The sequence below is a fragment of the Sarcophilus harrisii genome, chromosome 1 (assembly GCF_902635505.1).
Source record: "Sarcophilus harrisii chromosome 1, mSarHar1.11, whole genome shotgun sequence".
Lineage (NCBI taxonomy): Eukaryota > Metazoa > Chordata > Mammalia > Dasyuromorphia > Dasyuridae > Sarcophilus > Sarcophilus harrisii.
Genome location: NC_045426.1, coordinates 351,895,727 through 351,922,924, shown reverse-complemented (window position 1 = coordinate 351,922,924; position 27,198 = coordinate 351,895,727). Strand labels below are relative to the sequence as shown.

At 34.3% G+C, this 27,198-nt stretch overlaps 1 protein-coding gene across 2 annotated transcripts in view; it reads left to right on the top strand.

The window, feature by feature from the left end:
- NEDD4L (NEDD4 like E3 ubiquitin protein ligase) overlaps positions 1-27,198 on the top strand; it is a 455,315-nt gene that overhangs the window by 136,251 nt on the left and 291,866 nt on the right. For both annotated transcript variants that reach the window (XM_012541477.3, XM_012541476.3), the window contains exon 2: positions 7,668-7,741. In XM_012541477.3, coding sequence (XP_012396931.1) covers positions 7,668-7,741 — 74 coding nt within the window. The remainder of the gene's footprint in view (positions 1-7,667; positions 7,742-27,198) is intronic.

Below are 27,198 nucleotides of genomic sequence, written 5' to 3'. Positions count from 1 at the left end.
CAGATTCACTCTCTTCTTTACCTGCACTTATATTATCTGATGTGGAGTTTAGGAGTGGGAGGGAGGTAGCCATCTTCTACAAATCATCTCAAGATCCTGGGGATAGTAAACACTGTAACTTTCAAGCCACCACCTGTGTGCTTCCTATGTAAACAAATGAGACAACTATTTGTCTTAATCATGAAACATTAATCACCGGAGGTAAAGACATAACATATAGCTCTCATACTCTACTAATTTATAATAATCATGGGAAAGTCATAAACCCAAGGCCAAGCCCATCCCTCTGCTGCAGGCCTTGATGTCTGCCTCAACAGGGAATAATCTGCTTTTTATATTCTTTCTCTTTGGGGTTTCTCTGCTCTTGTCTTGGGAAACTACTTCTTTCCTATTCTTGGACTGTCCAACTGATATTAAACTCTTTTAGCAAATAACAGTCTTAAAGCATGGGCTCTACTGAGCTTCCCAGTTTTAATGCATTGGTTGGGCACCAAGGAAAAATTAAACTCTCTCATTGAAAAGTAGTTTTGTTAACTTTGGGACTTTCAAAACTATTTAAGTCCATATCTCTGGGTTTGAGTGGGTTTTCTCTCTTTAGTCACTGAGAAAAATAAAGGACAAACTATACAAAGAGTAGAAAGAGTTTGTCTCACCTTCAAAATATATGTTGGAGAGAGTCTTTCCCCAGTCAGCTTTTCAAAGAACAGTGGATTCTGTTTTCCCAATCAGTTCCTAGCATCAAAGTTTTCCTCCAATTAGATCAGCTCCTTGCATTAGTTACAAAGCCTATCTCAAGTCAAGTAGTTTCAGATGTGCTGTGCATACATCACCTTTTAGGCTCTGTTGGCTTCTGTTAACTTCTGTGTTTCACACACTAGGCTTCTGCTCTGACTTTTCATGGCTCAAATAGAAACATATTGATGTGTAGTAACCTACTCTTCTGTAACCCTCTGTTACCCTGAAAAATCCCAAATTCTTATTTTTTGATCACACAAATAATTAATATACTATTCCCCCACAACCCTGAAATAGTTCTTTGATTTAATGTTTCTTAACAGTAAAATTCCATTTCCTAAAATGAGATGGGGATAAAAGGCATTAAAACAAACAGTCAATCCTTTTGCCTCAAAGAAATACTACTTTCTCGCAGAACTGTCTCTATTTAAGATATTTTTTCTCTGTTTCTCATACGAATGTAATTTTTCTGACCTTTTTAGTAAATAAACTGTCCATGTGGGAAAGGGGGGGAATGCTTTACAATACCATGTGTAATACTGCATATCAATTACCTAAATTTACCTAAATTTTTCTTTTAGTTTTCTGTGCTGTTCATTTACTGGCATCCTAGACTTTAGAAATTGGTGTTTTTAAAGTAATTGGCTCTAAGCATCCTCAAATTATCAAAGATATTTCAATGTTTTCTGACTTTGTTTTCATGGGTCATTGTTTACTAGGGTCATTTTTAGAACCATAAACAGAATATAATTCATTCTGCCCTGGTGGTCCAAGAGGAATTTAAAAATGTTTCCTCTCCTGTGATTACAGGTTTAGAACAATAGAAACATTTATAAAAAGATTCTTTGATGACCTTTTCCATGCAGCTTTAACCATAATTCTGGTGGAAAAGGAACTTCTAATTGAGTAGAAATGAGTGACTCTACCCTTTGAGTTAAAATTTATGTCAGCTCATTTATTTAATGGCTTTTGATTTCACTAATTCAGACTAATTGTGGGAAGGGTCAGTTAGAATTACTGAATGAAACAGTTTTCAAAAAAATTTTCAAATGCCTATGTGGAAGGCTCTGTGCCAGATGCTTCTTATACAAATGCAAAAGTGAGATTGCCTCTGGCCTATTAAAATGTTTGTATTATCGATTTTTTTTTTTAAATAGAGCTTTATTACTTTAAAGCAGATATCAGCAAAGGTTAATTGAATTACTAAATAAAGCTGAAGATGTATGTGATTCAGAAACTTTGCTATTTAACACCTTGATTTATTGCTGTTAGTGTGATTGTTTTTTATAGGTATTTGTGGGAGAGGATCTTTGTTGGGGAGGGGTGTCTAATCTAAGTTCTCATTTATGTAAGAATTTAATATTTCTCATAGGTTGCTAGTTATCTTTTGCCTTAGTACTTAGTAACAATGAGAAGGTTACTACTTAACAAGACAACCTCTTCTGTCTTTCCACAATTATAATTGGCAGAAAGTTTTCCATATGAATAGAACTCCTTATGCAGCCACACTGATCAACACAATCACTTCTTCCCTATGATAGACCTCTATATAACTGAAAACTATGACGTTCCTTAAACGATCACTATTATCTTGCTTCCCAGGCTCCAAACCCCCAGAACACCATAAACTTTTATCAAGGGATAGATATATCTTCCACATAGACCCTCTTCTGAGCATAATAGAGTTTATCACTTAACACAATGCATTGTTCCAAATATAGTATGAACAATGCAACTTGCCCTTGGTGTGGATACTATATTCTTATAGTGAAGTGTGAAGGCTGCTCAAAATAACAAAATTTTAATTATAAGAGAAGCATAGTAGAATCTGTGTTCATTATAGTGTTATTATTTAAAAAAACAAATGAAATGTTGGATTTGAATTTAGAAGTGGAAAAAACACTCCCAAAGTTATTTGCATTTTGTATATATTCTGCTTTGTATATAATGCTGTCTTATACTTGGAGGAGAAGTGAACTAAACCTTGAGGGAAGCCAGGGGGTGAAGATAGGAGGTCTAGAGAGTAATGTGAGCATTACTTTGCCAGGGAAAAGGCATAAAGTTAGCACAGAGTATTTGAAAGAGAGAGTAAATTATAGGAAGTTTTTAAAATAGGAAGGAGCCAGTTTATGAAGATTTTTGAATTTCCTTTCTCACCCAATACTAAGTGTATTCTATATCTTAGAATCAACATCTGAATGAATTTTAATGAGTTCTTAAATTCAAGATGTGTGGTACAGACAAGAAGTTATAAAATAAATGCTTCTAAGTGGATAAAGTCTTTTATACTGTCCTATCAGATTGTTCCTCTGGATGATGGCTGCCATAAGCCTCCCCCGTATTGGGGAAAGAGTAGATAGTTTAGAAGGCATGATTTCTGACTTAAAACCCAGCATCATTTCCTTTATACCTAGCGTTTTACCCCTTCTTAGGGCAAGTATAAGCCATGCTCCTAAAGCTTAATCCTTTGGAAAGAAAAAAAAATAATAAAAATTACTTAATTTTCATCTTAATTCTTTTTCATGCCTTTGAGAAAGGTGCCAATACTAGAAGTATTTGTGATTTCCTCCTTCTCCCTCCTTCAGCTAGGGAGGTCTGTAAAAAATTTCCTCTACCAGTGGAATTTGGAACAGGTCTATGACAAATAAATGATTCCTAAGGGGTTTCAGGAAACACATTGAGTTTAAGAAATTTAGTTATGGTCATATATCTAGAAAGGGTCAAAAGTAGAATTTGAATCCAGCCTTTTTGACTCCAGGTCCACTACCCTGAGCTATTTCAGATCTTATTAGTATTGTTATTTCACCAACGCCAGACTATAAGGGAAAAGAATGAATTACCTTCAAGTCACCATTTTCTTGGTCTGTCTTAAGCTCTTAATTATGATATATAAATTTGTATTATAATTATTTGTATGTCTCATTTTCGCTAGTAGATGATAAGCTTCTTGAGAATAGGAACTCTGTTCTATTTATCATTATGTCACCAGTGTTGTGCTTAATAAGCATTTATTAATCAATGTTTGTTGAATTGTTGAACTCCAGGGTGGTCCGGTTGATTCATAAGGTGGAAAATTAGATGCAGTAATGGATCATTTGTTGTTGTTGTTATTAAAATCAGCATATGGTGTCTTGATTCTGTAATTCTGTGAAATGTACAGTAGGAACTTGATTTTCTGTGACTGAACTCAGAATTAATGGGGTACGGTGGAGTTTAAAATTGAGCTGAGGTAGTAATGGGGCAAAAGTGGGGACAGTGGGAAAAGAGAAGAAAAAGTGATACAGACAGAGAGAGGGGGTAGGAAAGAGAAATGGGGAGAGAGGTGGAAAGCAAAAGCATTAGTAGCCATTGGATTGAGAGTAGAACCAAAGAAATTGAGAAAAAGATCAGTAGTCTAATTGGAAATCTAGGTGCATGGTACATTAAATGGGTATAATGATCAGAGAGAGCGGGGAAGGAGGGAGGGAGGGAGAGAGGGAGCTAAGAATTAGATGGATTAGAAATAGAATAGAACAACGGGCAATTTAAGGGGTCAGTCAAGGAAAGGAACTAGGTGAACGACAGAGGAAGCAGTGATTAAGAGGGGAAAAGAAATGGGCTTAGATGGGGTGGGATATAAATATCAGGGACCAACAACAATATTAGCGTGAATGGTAAAGGAAGGAGGCAATGAAATATAGGGACTAGTAAACAGTGGCCAGAAAGAACTTGAAAATTCAAAGGTATTTAGGGCAAGCAGAAGGAAGGCATATGCAACATAAGTGATTGAGTGGCCTATACAATATTGTCTCTCCAGTTAAATTCAGGAAGTATTTATTGAAAATTTACTGTGTACTTGGCACTATGCAAATATTTTATAGGTTGTAACTAGTAATATAAATATAGACTTTAGAGTATAAAGAATAAAATATGTGTATTGGGTTTGGAAATAGCATAGTGACACTCCCTAGCTTATAAACACATTCACAGGCATAACTTGCTTAGCACCATGTTAGGGTGAGGGTAAGAAAGGGTCTTTCTGCCAACATAGTCTGCCATGTTTTTTGGCTGCTGATAGGTTATTAGAGCTGGTAATGACGATATAAGAAATAGTAATTCTTTTCTAGCAGGATAATCATGAGGATGGGGAAAGAGCAAGAAATGGTAGAAGTCACATTTCTTGCTATTCAGAGTTCTGAATTAGAAACTATATTTGAGAGTTGTGAGAAACTTTCTCAATCATCTACTTCAAATCCCTAATTTACAAATGGGAAAACTTGGGCCCAGAGAAGTGAAAGATGGAATGTATTTTTCAATAGAGATGTTATTTCAGCTATAGAGTGGATTAAGTTGATTTTAGGGTCTGGACTGGAACTAATAATTTAATTATTTTGGGAGCAGAATCAATAACTATATTTATTTAATTATTAAATAACCTTACAAAAATTTAATAATTATATTTATAGGGGAAAATGTTCTGGGGTTCAAATAACCAATAAAAAAGAAATTTTTGAATGTAATAATCTGCAAGTAAGTTGGAGACTTCCTGTATGTTAGAGTCAATTGTACTTAAGTCTTTTGAGAACAATTAAAGAATAAAACAAAGTAAAGTGAGAAGCATGAAAACATAAATCGATTAAGTCAGTATTTTCTACTCTTAAACAAGTCAACATATAAAATGCGACCCTTGAGTGAGAAATGTTTTAATTACCTGAATTATCTTAGTTAAATATTTAGTTCTGAAGTCACAACCAGGGACCAAAATGCCATGCAATGATTTTATGTAAGTAATAAAATGCTTCAGAAAGTACAGATATTCAGCTTGGTTTTTTTTATTTGATAAATTGTTATGATAGTCACACATCTTGTCATGTGTTTCCTTACAGTATGACGGACATTCCTTATCTTTCTTTAGAATTTTTACTTTCAGGAAACCAAGATAAGGCCAATATGTTTTTGTGTACACTCCAATTCCACAGTGTGTGTACAAATAATATTTAGTATTTTTTTTCATGGAGGGATATCTAACCATCTCCCCTTTCCTTTCAGTTCTCTACAGAATAACCTACAACCCAAAATATTGCATCAGAAAATGCTTACATACAATAAAATTGTATAATTTTTATCATATTGTTTGCCTTCTCAATGGTTAGGGGAAAGACTGAAGGGAGAAAGAGATTTGGAGAAAGAGAAAGCATGATTGCTGAAAATAAATAATAATTTTATTTTTAAAAGAAAGCTTATTTTCTAAGGAACTATTTAATCTGATAATAAATACAACGTATCTCTCCTCCCCCCATATATATATATATATATATATATATATATATACACATAATACAAAGTAATTTAGTATGTTAAATTTAGTGTGTTAAAAATTGGTGGGGGACCCATATATCCCTTATTTTGTTGACTCTTATCTGTAATTCCTTCACAAGAGATCCAACTGATATGCTTGAGTTCTTCCATTGTATGCCATATAAGTACTAATATAACATTTGGTATTTCTTTTCTTTTCCTTTTCTTTTAAACTACATAACCAGCCCATGTCTTTTAGTGGTCATTCATCTCTTTGATTGTTATACATTGGAAAGAGCAGGAAGTCAAAGATTCAGTCAATCAATGAGTATTGATTAAGCATCTACTATGTACTAGGTATTATGCTAAATACTAGGGATCCAAGTATAAAGAATGAAGCAATTCATACAACTGCATTTTGATAGAGGAAGCAAAGAATTCATATAAAAATATATCTGAGTTAAGATCTTGTCTCTGACTCTCACTACCTTTGTTACCTTTTGCAAATTACTTATCTAGCCATCAATTTCATCATCAATTATGATTAATTGATGTTCCTTGGATTCATTCATTATAATATCCTGAAGTCATTTTGTACTCTACAAAAATTATAATAGAAGCGATACTTTTAAAAAAGAATTGAGTCTTCCTGTCCCTTTCCCTTCTCTTTTCCTTCCCTATCCTTTTGCCTTTGGTTGACATGATGTCATTCTCATTTAACTAGTGTTCTGGTGTTTTGACTAAACATAGGGAGCTTATGTGGGCTAGATTAATTGATAATTCCTAGATGTATAATGAGCTTAGTATTGTGGATATAGATATAGGTTTTTCTTGGGGGTGGTGATGGCATCTTTGAAAATAGGCCATCTTATGACTTTTTCAGTTTTTCTGGCAAAGTAGATCCATTGTTGAGAAAGTTTTCAAGGAGATAGTAGCCTTGATCAGACTCCTCTTTAATATGGGATATTCACACAGGAGATTGGCACCTTTGTAAGGGAGGGAATTGTTAAATAAGTGGCACTTTATGCTATTTTTTCATTTTTTTTTCATTGTCTTTAATTCAAGTAGAAAATTACTGTTATGGAAATGTTTTTTTGTAATTGTACATGTTTAACCTATATCTGCTTGCTTATTTTATGGAGGACGGAATGGTTGGTGGGAGGGAGGAGGAATTTTGGAACTCAAAACTGTAAAAAAAAAAAAAAAGTTAAAAATGTTTAAACATGTAACCGGGAAGGATAAAACAATAAAATATATTTATGAAATAAAATATATTAAATTTAAAAAATAAATGGGGATTTGATCACTGAGGAATTGAAGTGAGATCCAAAAAAAAAATATGTTTTGATTTAAAAATTAGAACTTAAATTAAGAGCATATCTATAATATAACAGCTTTATTTCCCTGCTATTAATAAGACAGCTTGAGCTACATTTCTGCTATTAGAATCAGAAACTTTCTGGAATTGGAATAATGTCTGTAGTTTCAGGTGAAAGAAGCCTCAGATGTCATTTTTTCACAGTCACTCTTGAGTCAATGATTGCATGTATGTATGATGGTGTAATGGGCAGGGTTGTCGTGTCACTGAAGATCATTTTGTCTGCAGTGGCTTCTAAAGTTGACATTGTTTCTCTTATGTTTCCCCCCCTAAACAGGGAGAATCACGTATCCTCAGAGTGAAAGTTGTTTCTGGAATTGATCTTGCAAAGAAAGACATCTTTGGAGCAAGGTATGTGCCATTTTTAATAGTTCAAAAATCAAGGAAAAACAAAGTCAAGAGAAGTGATAAGGTGATGGAGGTAAGGGAAGATATATTTTCCCTGTGCTTTATGAGCAAAGCAGAATTGAATTAGTCCAAAAGATGTGCAAAATCAGAGAGGCTACCCCAGATGTTCATATGGAATATTTTTGTCCAACCTATGGCAGATATTTTGAGCTCATATTGACCTGATCAGCCACAGTTAGACATATTATAACTTGACTCCAACATAGTAATGCCATTTTGGTTCTCTTTGAGTAAGAGGGACAACAACCAACCACACAGTTTGTAGTGTGGTGAAGAAGAGCTTCCTGCAGCATGAAATGCCCAAGAAATAGTTGGAGATGGGGGAATGGAGGACTGGAGAGAGGCTAAAAGTAGACAAATGAATCTGAGAATCATTCTTATAATAATAATAGTTGAAACTTTGGGAGTTGATGAATTTATGAAGTGATATAGTAAAGAGGTAGAAGAAAGAAGAAATAATACAATTATAATAAAATAAAATAGTACATTATTGTCCAATTTATAGCTGAAAAAATTTAATGTTTAATATTTTCAGAAGTTTCTGGATCTGTGGTTTCCGTATTTTGCAGAAGAGAATACTGAGACTTGTAAAGACAAAGCATCATACAAAAACTGAATGTCAGAATAACCTAGTGTAGTTTGTATTTGTGTGAGAGATAAAAGCTCATCTCTATAGAAGCACAAGTATGGGTTATAAAAACTTACAATAAATAACTAAATTGAAGGGTGCATTTGATCATAATTAGAATTAGTGGTTTTTTTCACCTTTGAAATCTATCTGTAACTGGGATAATAAATTATTTACAAATAGAAAGTATGATATAAAAACATATATTTAGCTTTTTCCTTGGTCAAACTATTTAGTTAGCATATGGTTCTATTAATGTCTATGTAGTAGGCTCAATCCTGCCCTGAATGGACCACCAGTTTTTTGGAAGTATCATTATATAGAGGGGAAAATGTGTTGAATTTGGAATGTGAAGACTTGCCTGGGTACGAATGTCTGACTTGCTAGCAACCTTTGTAATATTGGGCAATTTATTTAAAAAAACTAAGTTTTAATTTCCTCAATTACAAAATGAAATTACACTAGATATTCTCTAAAGTCCCTTTGCATGCTTAACCTAATATGACTATATGATTCCTATTTTCTAAAAAGAAAATATTAGGATGAATATATCTCAAACAGAACTTTCTGTCACTTAATGTTAGTAGAGAAGAATATTTTTGTGAAGAAAGTCTAATGACTAAACTGTATCTGATTTCTACCCTACTCTATACACTCTTCTTTGATTAAGCCTAACCCCCTGATGCTATTCTATTATGCATCATTCTTTAACTGTTAGCAGCCACACCAAGTAGAGGGATTGGGAAAGGGATCTCAGGGAGTCTTCTTCTATGACTTTCTTTTTTTTGTTGTTCAGTTTAGGTCATGTCCCACCCTTCATGAGCCAGATGGAGGTTTTCTTGGTAAAGATACTGAAGTGGTTGGCAATTTCCTCTCTGTTGGATCCAGTGGGTCCATTTTTTTCTCATACTGATGCTGATTGCAATGACTAAAACATCATAATACATTTAAATAAAGTAGGCATGAATAATGGACAGATCTAATTTGATTTTTTATTCTAAGGTTTCAAAGTTAAGCAAAAGAAAGATCTCATGCTCCTGGCAAAGATAAACTGCTATTGTTTTCGGTACATCATGGAAGGAATGTATTCATTATTTATAAAGCATCTGCAAGAACCACCCACTTACTCCCTTTCTCATTAAAAGATTATACCTTGTTTCACTCCAGGGAAAAAGTGGATGACATTTTCCCCTTCCCTGTAAATATACATCTCTGATTTTGTAACGGAAACCCAAAGTAAATTGCATTCTATTGGCACAAGTATGTTGTGTGGTTAACTTTAATGCAACATTTTTTTTTTTTTATAAGGGTTCACATTGTGATTCCATTAATTATGAGAATTTCCGATTTAGAATCTCCCTCCATTAATGCTGATTGGCAACCCTGCATACTGAGTGAGATTCAGTGATTCCTTCATGATCACAAAGTTGATTTGTTAAAGAGGCAGGATTTGAATCCAGATCTTTTTGACTACAAGAACAGTTTTCTATATCAATTATATTATGTCCTGTGGAATATATCTGAGCCATAAAATGAAGGGTATCTTGACTATAAAGAAATAAATAAATTACCCATTATAGTTGTAAAATGTTTCTCTATGTATACTATATACAGTAACATGTACAAATTTATTCTGAAAAATTCACTTGCCCTTCCTCATGCCTAGTCCCATCTTCTCTTGGTTTGACCTATATCAAGAGTCATTAGAACCTTTGGTGGAGGAGTGGGAACAGGGCAAGTAAGTAGAAATTGACACAAAAAAGCATTTGGTGGAGTTATGAACTGATCTAACAATACTGGAGAACAATTTGGAAGTATGTCTAAAAGCAGTCAAATTGTGCATAACTTTTGATCTAGCAATAGTAGTAGTAGTAGTAGTAGTCGTCGTCGTCGTCGTTGTCGTCGTCTACTAGGTCTGTATTCCAAAGAAATCATAAAAAAAGGGAAAGAGACCTACTTATACAAAAATATTTATAACAGTTTTTTTGTGGTCTGAAGAACTGGAAATTTGGAGTATGTTCATTAGTTATGGTATATGAATATAATGGAATACTTAATGTACTATAAGACAGGTAGGACGAGTATATAAGAATTCAAGATCAGGACCATGGTGTCTCTTGGAAGTTATCTTTGGGACTTGGCTATATGCTAAATGGAGAAAGCCTCAGCATTTTGATAATAATCCTGTTATAGATAATTTGATACCAAGTTGCTATTTTATATGTGTACAATTGGTCTTAAAGTGTTAAGTCTGGGCATTGGCCCAGGGATCCCAGGAAGAGGGATGGGAAGCTGGGACTAGGACAGAAAAACACTCTCTAGACAAGGGAGGGACAGAACCTAGGATGTGTTGTGAAATGGTGTCATAAACCAGGCAGGTAGGCTGACAATGAATTTATAGTGCTTAGGGAGATAAAGTTAATGCCTTTGACTTGCCCATCAGGAATCATGTGAGCAATTAAAACAATATGACATTACTAACAAAAGAGACCATGAAACTAAGCCAGCTTCTCCCTTAGACAAGATACTTCTTATAGTAGAAGGGTGTGGCTTGCCAAGGATCTGTAGGCAAATCTTGGTGTGGTGATAGTATAGTTTTGTGGGACCAGAACTAATAAAGGGATAAGATTAGGAGACTTGCATTCTGGCCCTCTCTCTGCCTTTAGGTGTTTGAACCTGGACAAATTTCTCTGTACTTCATTTTGTATAATTAATGAAGCTGGATTTTCCCCCTTTAATATTGAGGGATCATGATGAAAAATCCTACCCCAGTCAAATAATTTTCATATCCTCTACTTGTGTGTAGATCTGAAGATTTTTACCTTTTATTTTATTATCAAAATTGGGGGAAAGAGGAAGGATAGAAAAGAACGAAATAAAAGAATGAAATAGTTGTAGATACCTCTTCAAAAAAAATGTTTTTAAAGACATAGGCAAATGGAATCAAATCTTTATTTTTTTCCCAATCATTTTTCTTTTTTCTTTTTTTAATTTATTTTTCTGGTTATACATATGTATTCATTAAAAAAAAAAAGAATCAATTATGAGTCATGTTGAGAGAGAACAAATCAGAATAAAAGGGAAAAACCACTAAAGGAAAAAAGTGAATAGTATATGTTGATTCACATTCAGTGTTCATAGTTCTCTCCCTAGATGCAGATGACATTTTCCATCTAAAAATCTATTGGGATTGAATCATTGATTTACAGAGAAGAACCAAGTCTTTCATAGTTGATCATCCTACGATTTTGCTGTTACTGTGTACAATGTATTTTGGTTCTGCTTGTTCCACTAAGGATCAGTTAATGCAAATCTTTCCAGACCTTTCTAAAATCAGCTTATCAGTTTTATATTGATATTGATTGATTATATATGATATATTGATAATATTCCATTACATTCATATACCATAATTTATTCAGCCATTCCCCATCTGTTGGGCATCCATTCAGTTTCCAGTTCCTTATTGCCACAAAAAGAGCTACTTACAAATATTTTTGCATATATGGGTACTTTTCCCTCTTTTATGATTTCTTTGGAATATAGACCCAGTGGTGGCACTTCTGGATCAAAGTGTATGCACAGTTTGGAGTTGTCTATAATCCTATTAGATGAAGAAGAAAGAGGTTTAATCCTTATGTTCTAAAAACCAACACATTTCCTTTAAAAATATCTTGAATGGTATTACATTTTCCCCAAGGTACTTAGATTATTTGCCATGATTTTCTTATTTTATAGGATCATAAGATTTAGAGCTAGAAGAGACCATGGAGATTATTTGACCTTAAATACCCATTTATATATACAGTTGAGAGTTAGAACTTAAGATATTGACATATCTAAGTTAAAGAAGCCTCTTCGGAATAGAGTTCAATTCTTTCTCTCTTGATTCATTGTACATTTTACTAAACTAAAACCCTAAGTAGTTTCTGTGTATAAAGAATGTATGTGTCTTCTATAGTTTTTTTGATTTTTTTTTTTCTCCCACCACTGCCCCTTCTATTCTTATTCCAAGAATATAGTATAATGTACTTAGCACTCACTTTTTTGAAGGTCATTCATTAACCTTAGCTATATGAGAATAAGCAAACAGCTGAGTTGCTTTGGTGAAATTACAACTGTTGCATCATCTCCTCGTTTGTGACATGAGAGGATAGCCCTATATAGTTTCTCAGCTCCTTCAAGCTGTCAGATCCTGAGAAGGACCTCTGAGCAAGCAAAAAATAGTACCTCATTTTTGTGACATTCAAAACCCCATGCCTTTTATTGATAAGAGAAAAACTCAGAGCCCATTCACTCTGATTTTAGATATGATTATAATAAACATGATATCCCAGTCCATAGCAGAGTAGAAGCTATTGTTCCCACTGAAAAATCGTTATGCAAAATTACATCAAAGACACTAATCTATTTAAAATAAACCTTTTTTTCCCTAAAAAAATAAGTAAATAACACAGTTAATCCATAGAACATATAACCACAAATTAGAGAAGAAAATAGTTTAAAACTGTGACCAGCAAATTACCAAGCTGTACAAAAAAAGCTTTGATTCAATCATAGCTACTAAGTCTATAGCCCAAAGAAATCAAAGAAAGAGGGAAAGTTTCTATATGTTCAAAAATATTTATAGTAGCTCCTTTTGTTTAGGCACATATCTAATGGTGTAACACATAAAGCACTAGATTTGGAGTCAGGAAGACCTGTGTTCAAACAATTGTGTAATTACTTATTAGCTGTTTGAGCAAGTTACTTAACTTTTCTCAATCCTAATTTTTATCATCTGTAAAATGGAAATATGTCAAGGAATTGTTGTGAAGATCAGATGAGATAAAGTTATGTAGACTGCTTTACAAATCTTAAAGCTCTCCAGAAATCCTATTATTTTATTTCTTGGTAGGCCCTAATTGGATGCTAATAGGTGTCTTCCAACTAAATAATGGCTAAACAAATTGTAGTATATGAAGGAAATGAAATATTGTTGTACCACAAGTAATAATGAAATGGACATTTTCAGAAGAATCTGGAAAGACTTCAGAACTAGTATAACAATTTATAGGAGGTAATTATAGATAAAAACCAATTTTGAAAGATTTTAGTATTCTGATTAAACCATTGATAAACCATGAGTTCAGGAGAAGGAAGGTAGGTAAAGCCTCCCATTCACCTTCTGGCTGAGAATGAGAAATGACGAATCCTTGCATCGAGACAGACATTTTCATATGTGATCAATGTAGAAGTTTATTTTGTTGGATTAGCTAGTTAAAATGTTCTTAGTGGGAGATAGAGACAGAGGGACAAATTCTAAGAATACTTAGTCCTTGAAAAGTAGAAATTATGGAAAATGCTCTCCCATATCTCCAAGAGAAGATATTTATGATGACAAATGGGGCGGGAAGGATTTTTAGAATAGATGAGGAAACTAAAAGTATTGTTTTTACTAGCTTCTTCCCTCCTCGTTATTCTACTTAATGAGGCACAAGGTTCAGAGACATCACCATAATATGAGATCTTCTATCTCTGCTACCCTGTACCACCAAATTTTCTATGAACCATTTCTGAAATACCATGTTAAAACTTTTGGTGAGGGGAAACTCCAAAAGACTTTTGGGATGCAAAGGAAAGGGAGTGAAAGTTTAGCGGTGAGGTTGATATCTCTAAGAGACAAAGAGCAGCTGGTGATGCTAGGAGTCAGTGGAAGCAAGGAAAGCAAGTACTACTTTACTTCATCACCATCAGTAAAGATTTCTATGATGGACAAATCTGGAACTAGAAATTCGTTGACCAGGACAAGAAATAAGACAAATTCATTTGGGAATATTTGGGGGGAGTGAGGTACAAGATTTTGGGAGTGGAGAAACCCTACCAGGGACACTGGATGCAATTGTTTGGGAGGCCAATGGAGTGGGAGGGGGAGGAGAGGAGCACACCCATCTAGAAAGATTCGTAATTTAACTACATTAAGATTCATAATCTTAAGAAAGATTTATAATTTAACCACACAGAAATGGTGCAGTGTATAAGAGTGCTGGACCTGGAATAGTTCCCTGCCTCAGATATTTCCTAGCTTTGGACAAGTCAGTTAACCTTGTTTGCCTCAGTTTCCTTATCTGTAACATGAGTTGGAGTAGGAAATGGTAAACCACTCTAGCATTTTTGCTGAGAAAACTCCAGATGCAGTCACATGACTGAACAACAGCAAAAATCAAATGTCATGGCTTTCTTTTTCTCCCATTTGCCAGTGTCCTCCTAATTTTGATGCCCTGTGGGCAGAGCCCACGTAGCATTCTGAGCATGTCCATGTTCCAGCTTTGGTGCATGTTGTCCATGGAGAAGCAAAAAGTGGTAGCACTTTTGCTGCTGGTGGAGGGTTCAGCTGTATCTATAACAGTAACAACTTGATTATAGGCTGCCTTCAGGTTTGATGTAAGTCAGATATTTGGGGAAAGCGTGGTCTGTATTTGGATTGATATAATACAAGGAAGTGCTGTGCATTGCCAACAGCTCAGATTGATGATGATAGTTGACTGCCTAATGGGGGAGGGATGGATAGAGAGAGATTAAAAAGACAGAAAAAGAATTTGAAAAGCTTGGCAGGCTGAAGTCATGTAGTGTAGGACATTACTGTACTATGTATAGCATAGTATATAGTGTATATTATAGCACCAGGCAAACCCCTTCCTTTAGGAGCTCCTTGAGTTTTCAGTATACTATAGTACTGGACAATAATGTGTCACCCTGCACTCTCCTTTGTCCTGCCATGACTTTAACACTTCTTGTCTCCTTCTTTGTTTGGCACTTGTCCTTTTTGCTCTTTTCCCCTCCCTTTCATGTATACTCATTCTCCCCAGTTCACCATCTCACTCCTTTTTTTGCCTGTTTCTGTTTCCTCATTCCCTGTGTATCTATTTTGAGTTCGTTCATTAAAAAACAAAAAATTGCTCACATCTTTTGTTTTTTACATGTTTACTCCTGGGTAGATTTTCTTCCATTATCCTATAGAATTTTTCCTTTTCGCTATGCCCAAAGGGCTATCAAACTGGACCCTTTGATCCAGTAGTGTCTCTACTGAGCCTCCATCCAAGACCCACATGTGCAAAAATGTTTGTGGCAGCCCTTTTTTTATTGTCAAGGAACTGGAAACTGAGTGGATACCCAAAGGTTGGAGAATGGCTGAATAAATTGCGGTATATGAATATTATGGAATATTATTGTTCTGAAAGAAATGATCAGCAGGATGATTTCAGAGAGGTCTGGGGAGACTTACATGAACTGATGCTGTGTGAAGTGAGTAGATCCAAGAGAACATTGTACACAGCACTGTACAACAACAAGATTATAGAATGATCAATTCTGATGGACATGGCTGTTTTCAACAGTGAGGTGATTCAGGCCATTTTCAATGGTTTTATGATGGAGAGAGTCATCTGCACCCAGAGAAGGGACTGCAGGGAGGAAATGTGGATCACAACATAGTATTTTCACTTTTTGTTGTTGTTTGCTTGCATTTTGTTTTCTTTCTCATTTTTTCCGCTTTTTGATCTGATTTTTCTTGTGCAGCATGATAACTGCAGAAACATGTACAGAAGAATTGCACGTGTTTAACATATATTGGATTGCTTGTCACCTAGGAGAAGGCGTCAGGAAGAGAGGGAGAAAAAAATTTGGAACACAAGGTTTTCCAGGATGAAAGTTGAAAACTATTTATGCATATGTTTTGAAAATTAAAAAAATTTTTTTTTTTAAATTTTAAAAGAATTTTTCCTTCTCAAGAAGAAAAGCAATGAACAAAATAAATTACACAACATTCTCGATCTATAGTCTGCCTCCAAAGAAATGTTTGAGCATCCTGTTTTTGTGGTGGTGCTTTCCCTTGCTCTATCTCCAACTTATTTTTCTCTTCAGGTCTGTCTCCCCTTTCCCTCTCATTTTCCCTTTTTTGTTTTTCATAGATAGCTTTTAAAGAACTATAACAATGAAATGTATTTTTAAGTCTCTTTTTAAAAAATGGATTTGTGACTTCATCTATTTGGGATGTTCCAGAGGAGAGAAAAGGTGGGAATAGAGAAAGACAGGAAGCATTAGTTTTAAGTGTTAGGAATCTCTGCCAATTAGAAGTAATTCCGTGACTTTCAGGAGCTTAGAAATCATAGCCCAAGATTTATACATCCTTAGTAGCAGAGCTATAAAGTGACTTGAGTCATATTGTACAAGATAGATACTATTAAAATGTGGCACTATTATTGTTAAAGATGAAATTCAGTTTTTTTTATAAAAGTGAGATTGTAAAAAATGAATGTCCAGAGTCCTTTAAAAAAAAGAATTTCCTATTGAAAATGCTATTGCTGTTAATTTTCTCAGTAGATAAGCTATGTTTTTCAACCTTTTAGTAAACAAAATTCCTCAGATTTGAAAAACCCACTACAGACAACTTAGCCATAGTCCTTTCCAAAAGCTGGGAATCAATGTGGGAATATAAGGTTGAAGGGGAGGGATTTTTTAAAAAAAACCACAAGCCCACAATTCTTAACATATATTCCTTGGTGAATAACATATGGAGAATGAGCCATGAAAAACAGAAGTTTAGAGGCAGGATTACCATTTGTATTTGACTTTGAGCAGTCGTCCATTGAAGTCTGGTTCCATAGAGCTATTGTAACCATTCGGCATACCTATCTGGGGACTGTAGCATCTCTGATGTTCCATCCTGAGCTGTACTATGAATTTAAAATAGCACTTGTGCAATGTCATTTGTAGGATACCAACTTTCAATGTTGTAAATTGAATACAACTGACAAAACATTGTTTTCTTTTAGGAAAATAATTATTCCCACTGCATTGTGTAGAAAAAATTATTAATTGTTATAAATAATTTTAAATTGGTAAGTATGAATAGAGGAAATATTTATAATTTACGATACTGTAGTATGTCCCACTTAAAAATATAGTGATTTTTTTTCTTTTAATCTTTTTGTTCCTTTAAATTTATTGCTCTGTGGCAAGAAATGTTTTTGTAATAAAGAATATGTGGTTTTAAACACTCATTAAAGTTGCAGAAACATACTCCTATTGTATAACATCAGCACTAGGGATATAAAACACACCTTACCCATAAATGATGATGTTACTAACATTTTCTTTCTAGCATATGGAGGCCTTTAGAATAGGTAATAAATGTGCCTCAAAGGTTGTTAGCATTTTTGTCTCTTGGTGATATAGGTTAGTAAATTTACTTCCTCTATAAAGAAATCATGATAATTTAAAGTTCTGGTTATTATTCTTCTGTAGGATTCATATTCATAGCAGAAAGCTACAGAAAGTATTGAAGTGAATACTCAATTTTTTTCCTAGTCTGAACTAATAATGAGAAGAGAAGTTGCATATTGATACATGTATTGCTGCTTTGACTGCCCCTCAATTATATAGTAATTCAATCAGTCTGTACTTCAGTACCTGAATCTTGCAAAAGGTTGATGATTTCATCATTGTGGAGGACATCCTTTCAAGGTGGGTATTGAAGATTTTGCTGATCTGTTACTTAGCAGAATGTTTTACCAATAGCTGAAGTGAACAGATTCTGCCTTTAAACAACCTCCTGGTATCTAGACCGATCTAAGAATGAACCCATGCTTGAAGGTTTTCCAGCTTCGTACCACCTATTAGAGATTTTGCTTATGGTCAATGTGTTTGAGAATCCAGAGTCATTTCCAAGGTTGTAATGAATAATCAGAAGAAGGCTTTAATGGTGATAGGTTCATGTCTTAGGAAATGTTTAAAATCTGTTTTTTTTATTTGAAAAAAAAAAAAAGCCCCTATTTTTGCTTAGAAGAGGATATTCCTATAGTACAAAGTAAAGAAGGATCTGGAGTTCTCCCAGAGTCAGAGAACCTGAGTTTAAATCCAACTTCCTAACCATAGCACTTGTATGACCTTTGGAAAATCAGGTCATCTTACCACATCTTTCCAGTCTTGTTATATTATAATACCTGTCCCTCTCTTAATGACCTCTATGATTCAGTGTCACTGATCTTACTATTCTCAGCATAAGTTCCATCTTATGAATCCAGACATTTTCACTGGTGGCTGCCCATTCCTGGGATGTTTTCCTTCCTCATGTTTGATTCCTGGTTTCCTTAAAGTAAAAGGATAAAATCTCACCTTCTACAAGAAGCCTTTCCTTATCCTCCTTAATGCCAGCACCTTCCCTCCATTGATTATTTCTAATTTATCCTATATGTAACTTATTTGTTCATAAGTTGCTTACATTTTGTCTATCAAACTGTGACTTTTTTAAACACAATACTATTTTATTTGTCCAATTACAAGTAAAGATCATTGACAACATTCATTTTTGTAAAATTTTGAGTTCTAATTTTTTTTCCTTCTCTCCCTTCTTTTCTCAATACAGTAAGCAATCTGATAGAGGTTATATATGTAAAATTATGATAAACCTATTATTTCCATATTTGTCATGTTGCAAAAGAAGAATCAGAACAAAAAAGATTTTATAAAGAATCTTTTAAAAAGTGAAAATAGTATGCTTCAATCTGCATTCATTCTCCAGAGTTTTTTTTTTTTTTTTTTTTTCCCCTTCTGGATATGGATAGCATTTTCCATCACAAATCTTTTGGAATTGTCTTAGATCATTGTATGGCCAAGAAGAGCCAATTTAATCATAGTTGATCATCACACAATGTTACTATTGCTGTGTATGATATTCTCCTGGTTCTGCTCACTTCATTCAGCATCAGTTCATGTAAGTCTTTCCAGGTTTTTCTGGAATTTGCCTGATCATCATTTCTTATAACACAATGGTATTCCATTACATTTATATACCAAAACTTTTCCAGCCATTGCCCAAAAATTCAGGAGTCCTCAAACTTTTTAAATAGGGAGCCAGTTCACTGTCCCTCAGACTATAGTAAAAACAAAAACTTTGTTTTGTGGGCCTTTAAATAAAGAAACTTCATAGCCCTGGGTGAGGGGGATAAACGTCCTCAGCTACCACATCTGGCCCGTGGGCCGTAGTTTGAGGACCCCTGGCCCAAATGATGGGCATTTCCTCAATTTCTAGTTTTTGGCACCAAAAAAGAGCTGTTATCATTTTTTTTTTTTTTTTTTTTTGTACATATGGGAGATAAAGAACTTATTGAGGACAGAGTCTGTCTTTTTACCTTTCTTTTTATTCTAAGTGATTAGCACCTAGCAGATAATTAATGCTGATTGTCTGACATAGTAGTCTAATTTGTGAAAGAGGGAATTAGATCAGATGTCTTCTGAGGTTCCCCTCCAGCTTCAGATTTATGATCTTTTGATCCTGGAATATTATCCTGTGAAAGTGTGCTATGTTCATTTGTTAAAAGAAACTTGGAGAAGTGAGTTGGACTTAAGTAAATTTGGAATAATGATAATTAAAAACTGCCCAGAACATATGGTCAATTAAAATCTTAGCTTTCAAAATGTTTATTAACTTGCTCTGATGTTACCTTTTATGTTTGGGAAACCATATCCTTAGAAATAAGGTAAAACAAGACCAGGCTGACCACATCAATTCCTTTGAGTCCTCTGGCTTTCTGGCACCAGACCTACTCCTCCCTTTTTGAGTCTTCATATAGTAATAATCTTTTATTTTCCCTTCGTTTATATCAGCAGAGAGCCATATTTAAAAAGGAAATGCCTTACTTTTCATCTCATTCCCACCTGGATAAAGTTCTTTATAGGGAAATAATTATAAAGTGCTCTTTTAACTCTGAATTAACTTGTCTTTCCATAGTGTAATGTATGAGGGAGTCAGAGCTCCCTCTGGTGACCAAATTATCAGATGCATAAATTCATGGTACTCAAATCTGATAATTAGATAATTACTGATTTTAGTCATTTTAAAATTAAGATATTTATTTTAGTAGGTATTTTGATTTGTATTATTGTGTAATTTTATTTACCCACAGGAAAGAATAACCCAAATAACCCAATAACCCTATTATTGATGAAGATGCTATTTTTTATTGTTGTTTAGCTGTGTATAATTCTTGGTGACCTTGTGGACCACATTGCCCTTGAGGTTTTCTTGTTAAATATACTGGAGTTGTTTGACATTTCCTTCTCTATTGGCCCAAGGCAACCAGGTTAAGTGACATGCCTACGATCACGTAGCTGCTAAGTGTCTAAATCTGGATTTGAACTTGGTTATTCCTGACCCCAGGCCCAATACTCTATCCACTGAATGACATAACTTACTGCTATTTTTTATCAGTTACTTTTGATATTGCCACTATAATCCCCGGAACCCTCTTTAATAATAAAAACATTAAAGCATAATGAAATATTGATTTTGTATTGGGTAAAGATGAAATTTCTCATTAGAAATGTACCAATTTTCAACACTAAAACCATGATCCAAAAAAGATCTTGATTGACTAAAATGATGAGCCAAATTTATCAAGATGAAGTTTATTAAAATTTTAAAACTTGTGCTTGGGTTCAGAAAAATCAACTTACACACAGAGTAGAAGAGGTTTAAGTTTTGTTAGAAAGATAAATGCAGTATGAGTTAACAATGCGATGTGGCCACCAAGGAAGCTAATGGCATCATCCTAGGTTATGTGATAAATAAAATGGCATTTAGAACAAAATAAATTAATATATTTTGTTCTGATCAAGTCACATATGGAATACTTCATCATTTTAGAAAATCATACATAAGATGGAGTATGTTTAGAAGATGTAAGAAAGTGATGGAGAAAATGTTAGTAATGTAAGTTACTTTTGTAGATATATACTTTTTTTCATCAGAGAGGTGGTTGTTAAACATATAGCAGCATATTCCTGGGTCTACATTTATATCCTTGCACACATATAGAACTTCCAGGATGTTATTTCAAAAAATCCCCAAAATTGCAGTTAACTCTTTCTGTACAAATGGAGGGGAAGATGGGCATATGAATAATTCTGTAGTTGTTGTGTTCAGGTTTTGGAATTGGTTGATGTACTAATCTGTGAAAATTGGTGTTTCAAATATTCTATGGAAGACAGAACTTTGTATACTGAGAAACGGGAGACTTTATTTAGAACAGGGTTTTTTAATCTTTTTTGACTCTTTTCTCCTGAAAATTTTTTACATGACCCTGGGTATATTGGTATATAAAATAAGTATACAAATCAAACACTCATAACACTTCAAACAAAATAAATCATAATGTATCTTACATAAGAAAATAGGTAATAGAGATGATCACAAGCTTATATCTTCATTTCAGATTCCATCCTGTAATTAATCCCATGCTGGAAATAGATAATATCATCATTCAAGTTGATAATAAGCATGAATACATGTTGCCCCACCTCTTCTAAATTTGCTATCTCTTTGGCATAAATTGTAGAGTTAGGTAAGGCATAATTATTGTTGTTGGTATTAGCTTAAATTTATATGGGTTTTTAGAGTCACAAAATATTTACAGATAAGTCATTTGATTCTGACAATTGCCCTCTGGAGATTTAAAGTTACTGTTTTTATTTCCATTTCATAGATGAAGAAACTGAGGCAGAGTAGTTCAATAAATTGCTCAGGTTAGTTTCGTGAAAGTTCCTGAGTTCTTGAACTGCTTCTTTTGAACCATAGAGTCTTCTTTTTCTTCTTGCTTCTTGCTTCTTCTTTTTTCTGCTTCTTCTTTTCTTCTTCTTCTTCTTCTTCTTCTTCTTCTTCTTCTTCTTCTTCTTCTTCTTCCTTCTTCCTTCTTCCTTCTTCCTTCTTCCTTCTTCCTTCTTTCTTCTTTTTTGCTGAGGCAATTGACAGTATTAGAAATTATTTATCTGTTAAGCATCTACTTTTGGAGTGGGGATTGAAGTAAGAGAGAAAGAATGTAATGGCTTATGAAAATAGGAGTGTTGCTTTGAATCCCAGAATTACAGATCATTCAAATAGGAATGTACCTTAGATAGCATGTAATCTAAGACTCTTATTTTATACTTGTATCTTTCTTATCTCCTCCAAGTTTGCAAAGAGTTTAATAAACATTTCATTTTATATCTAAAGCAACTTTGGGAGGGGTATTGTTATTCTCCTTTAATAGATGGGGAACTTAGACATATATTAAGTAACTTGCCTTAAGTCACAAAACTAGTAAGTGTCCTTTATTTTATCCACCTAACAGCCTAACATACATATTATTCAAGCTAAAAAACCCAAGAAATCTAACCTTAAACTCTTCTTTCCTCTCTATCTGCTCTTTTAATGACCTCATCAGTTTATGAGTTTAATTATTAGCTATGTATAGATGACTCCCATATCTATATATTCAATCCTAGCTTCTCTCCTAAATTCTAGCCCTTCATCATAGGATCACATATAGAGAATTGGAAGGGACCTTAGAGCTAATCTAGTACGAGGGTCTTGAGAGGTTCAAATTCACCCAGCTAGTAAAATGATAGTTGTAGGATTTCAACTGATGCCCCTTGATTTGGAAGCTATGGCTTTTCCCCACTGTACATAGTTGTCTCTCTGTTAATCATCTGCTTGCTAGACATCCTATTAACTGACTCTTGGTGAGAGGGTCTGGTCTTTTGTTTTCTGAATAGTGAGGTAGATGGGCTGGTCAATGGAGAAGAACAATCATCTGAGAGAGATAATCTGGGGACAACTCTACAATAATATCCTTGTAATGCCAGGTGAAAACAAAGAAAGCCCCAGCATGTGCTCCCATTGGCAAACTCAGCGGAAGCAGGTACATAGGCAAAGTTTGCATAGAATCAGTAAGCCTGGATACGTTGCCTAATTCATCCCAGAGGGAATATTTACATAGATGAAATCACAAATCCATTTGAGTATGTAAAATGATATTCCTAATTGAAGTGAGGTCATAATGCACTTGGTTTTAAAGAAGATACTTATCAATACTTCATGTAATAGGCAGATATGTGATATCCCAAAACACTGGCAGATACATAGGAGGAAAAGAAGTAATTTGATGTTCTTTTGAAGAAATCAGTTAATTAACAAGAATGCATATTTTTGCCAGGTATTGTGTTAAACTTTGGGGTTCCTACCCACGTGGAGCTTACATTCCAGTGCAGGAGACAAGGCACAAGTAATGAGATACATACAAGATAGAATAGTTTGTAATGGGTAATAGATGGAAGGTAATCTGAGAAGGAAAGGCATTAACCACTGGGAAGATTAGGGGAAGAAAGGCCTCCAGGCATCAGAGTTTTTAGCTGAACCTTGAAGGAAACTAAGAAATCCAAAAAGTGAAGGTGAAAGAGTAGAACATTTTAGGCGTGGAGTGCTAGAGCAAGGCATAAAGATATAATATAGAGAGTCTTTATCAAATTGTAGTTTAAGGAAATATAAGTAAGCCAGTGTTATTGGAACATAAAAGTGAATGGTACATAGGAAAGCTAGGTGGTACCTTGGATAGAGTATTGGACTTGGAATTAGGATAACTCATCTTCATGAATTCAAAACTGTCTTCAGGAATTTACTAGTTGGATTGTGTTTGTTCCACTTGCTCATCTATAAGTCTATAAAATGAGCTGGAGAGATAAATGGCAAGCCACTGCAGTATCTTTACCAAGAAAACCCCATGTGGGGTCATAGTGAGAAAGATGTGATTGAAAAAAATCTAACAGCAACAGTATGGCCACACAATGGCAGGACAGTGGAAATTTGAACCTGTAGTCAGGGACACCTAAATTGTAATCCAGTTTCAGTTACTGTGTGACCCTGTTGGACCCTAGCTAGGCAAGTCACCTAACCATTCCCTGCCTCAGTTTTCTTATTTGTAAAATGAGTATAATAGTACCTACCCTCCATGGTTGTTGTATGGACAAAATGAAACAATATTTATAAAGCACTTTGGACATCTTAAATCACTATATGGGTGTTAGTTTTCATCATTCACAGTCATTATTAATGAAGGAGTATTAAGTATAAAAATTCTGGAAAGCTAGAAAGAGGTCAGTTCATGAAAACATTCTAAGTGCCAAACCAGAAGAGTTTTAACTTTATTCTGGAGGTAATAGGAAAAGAGATGGGAGGTGACAGGGTCAGACTATGCTTTAGAAAAATCACACTAGCAGCTGAAGGGAGGATGGATTGGTATGGAATGAGAGTTGAGACAGAGAAACCAATTAGGCATTATTGTAATAGTCCAGGTGAGAAGAGATAAAAGTGTAAATTAGGATAATGTCTTGTGTGAGTGGAAGGAATGGGGCATGTACAAGTAATGTGAAGATAGCTAGGATACGATGTGTCAATGTATTGGATAGAGGGGAAGGAAGCAGTTAATGAGAGTGAAAAGTCAAGGATGACTGGGAGGATGATAGTACCTTTGATTGTGATAGAAGTTAAGCATGGAAAAGGGTTGAGGGAAAGTTTCTAGTTTTGATGTGTTGAGTTCAAAGTTCTATGGGACATTCAGTTCAAGCCATCCAAAGAACAGTTGGCTTTTTTTTTTTTTTAATAATTTTGCAAAACTCGCTTAAAAATTTTGTGTGTGTGTGTGTGTGTGTGTGTGTGTGTGTGTGGTTGAGCTTTCCATTCACATTGTAGTATATATTGTTTCCTTGACTCTAATTTTGCTCTGTGAAAATCCATGCTTCTCTGTATTCATCATTTCTCACATCAAAGTAGTATTCCATTACATTCATGCACCACAATTTATTTAGCCATTCATTTGGTTGGTAAGCACCTTTTTGGTTTCCAATTCTTTGCTGTCAAAAAAAAAAAAAAAAAAGCACTGCTACAAAATATTTGGACATATGGGGATTTCTTTTTATTGGATTACTTTAGGTATAAACTTAGTCATTAGAATTTCTTGACTCAAAGGTAGGTATGGACATTTTAGACACTTTATTTGCATGATTCTAAATAGTTACAACTGATTCAGAACCCTACCAATAATGCATTATAGTGCCTATCTTCCCATAACCCTTTTAATATTGATCATTACCATTTTTTATTGTCTTTGCCAAATGACATAGTTGTTTTGATATTCATTTCTCTTATTGTTAGTGATTTGAAGCATCCTTTCATATGATTTTTTATAACAACAACAATAAATTAATAATAATTTGATAATAAATATGATAAATAATAATTTAATAATTTTAATAATAAAATTAATACTCTAACAACTTAATAATAATTAATAACAATAAATTGCTAATTTAATCATTTAAATTAATAATTTAATAATTAATAATAGTTTTCCCTTTTTTGAACTATTTGTTCACATTATTTGACTGCCTATTGGGAATTCTCACATAGGATACTCCATCTCCTTATTGTCTTTGCACTGACCATCCTCCATGCCTCTAATACCTCCTTCCTTGGTAGGATCCTTTACTTCCTTCAAGACTCAGCTCAAAAGCTGCCTTCTCTAGGTGTTCCTTTGAGCCTTCCCAATCTCCCCACCCCGATTTGTTAGTGTCTTCTCCTATAATATTACCTTCCAACTATTTATCTTGTATAAACTTACACACACACACACACACACACACACACAATCAATATCTCTGCCATTGTTTGAATATGATGGTTTTGCTTTTTCTTCATGGTCCCAATGCCCAGCACAACGCCAACCATATAGTAAGGACTTAATAAATGCCTGCTGACCAATTTCAGGGCATACCTTTACATCCACTATGGTCACAACAGAAAGCAAAAATTGCTACCTTGGAAGGCTCTGGATTCATTTTCTCAAGTAAATATTTGAAATTAGCAAGCAAAGTAGAGCGGCATTCATGTTGTTTAAAAACTTTGGCCGGAGAACCCAGTGCCCTAGTTTTATTTCAGTAGCTCAGTTTGATAGAAAAAGGTAATAGTTTCTTCCCTAGTGAAATGGTCCTTCAATATCCAAGCTTTTGTGTTTCTGGAAATCTAACCTTTAAGTGTTAGAAGAAATGCTTTTAATTTCTTCCCTGGAAACCTTCCATCTACTCATATTAGTATCTGAGATTCTCAGGCTGTTCCAAAACAAGAGTACCTCTTAACGGTTTGGCACACAAGCTCACCAAGGCATCAGGGGTCAGCTCTGCCATAATGTCTGGCAGCTGATATAAATACCACTGTCAGTACTTAGGTGATTTATAGTTGTACCCAAGCTATCCAGATGTATTTAGAACCTTTCTTTAGTATTCCTAGCACTTTATTTATGGAAATTTTAAAGGAAGAATTGGAAATGGAATTTTAAAAGGTAGAGTTAGAGGGCCAGGTAAGTAATGGGGAAAGTGTGATGGAATTTTTTATAGGATGTGCTAATATTCCATTTATACACTCTCATGCCCATGGACTCTTCTCTTCCCCCCTATAAGTTCTCCAAGAGAATCAAAATTAATCCTTTTTCAAAGCTAAGAATAGTATGTTTTAATCCATATTTAGTCTCCATAGTTCTTTCTCTGGATACAGATGGCATTTTCCATCCAAAGCCTATTTAAATTGTCTTGGATCATTATATTATTGAAAAGAACTAAGTCTATCACAGTTGATCATCATACAATCTTGCTGTTACTGTGAACGATGTTTTCCTGGTTCTGCTTACTTCCTTCAGTATCAGATCAAAATTGATTCTTGATTAACTCATCGATTGAGCATCCTTAAATTTAATTATCCATGTTTTGTTCTATGGGGTTTCTCTTGGATTGAGCATAAATGGATGGTATAATAGGATTTGAGTGAGAAGGCTTTTGAAAGAAATGGATTTTTAACTGGGTTGTATTGAATGAAGAACAGTAACATAAGAAAAAGGATAAATTGTTGGTTGACAAGTTTGAGTAGCTG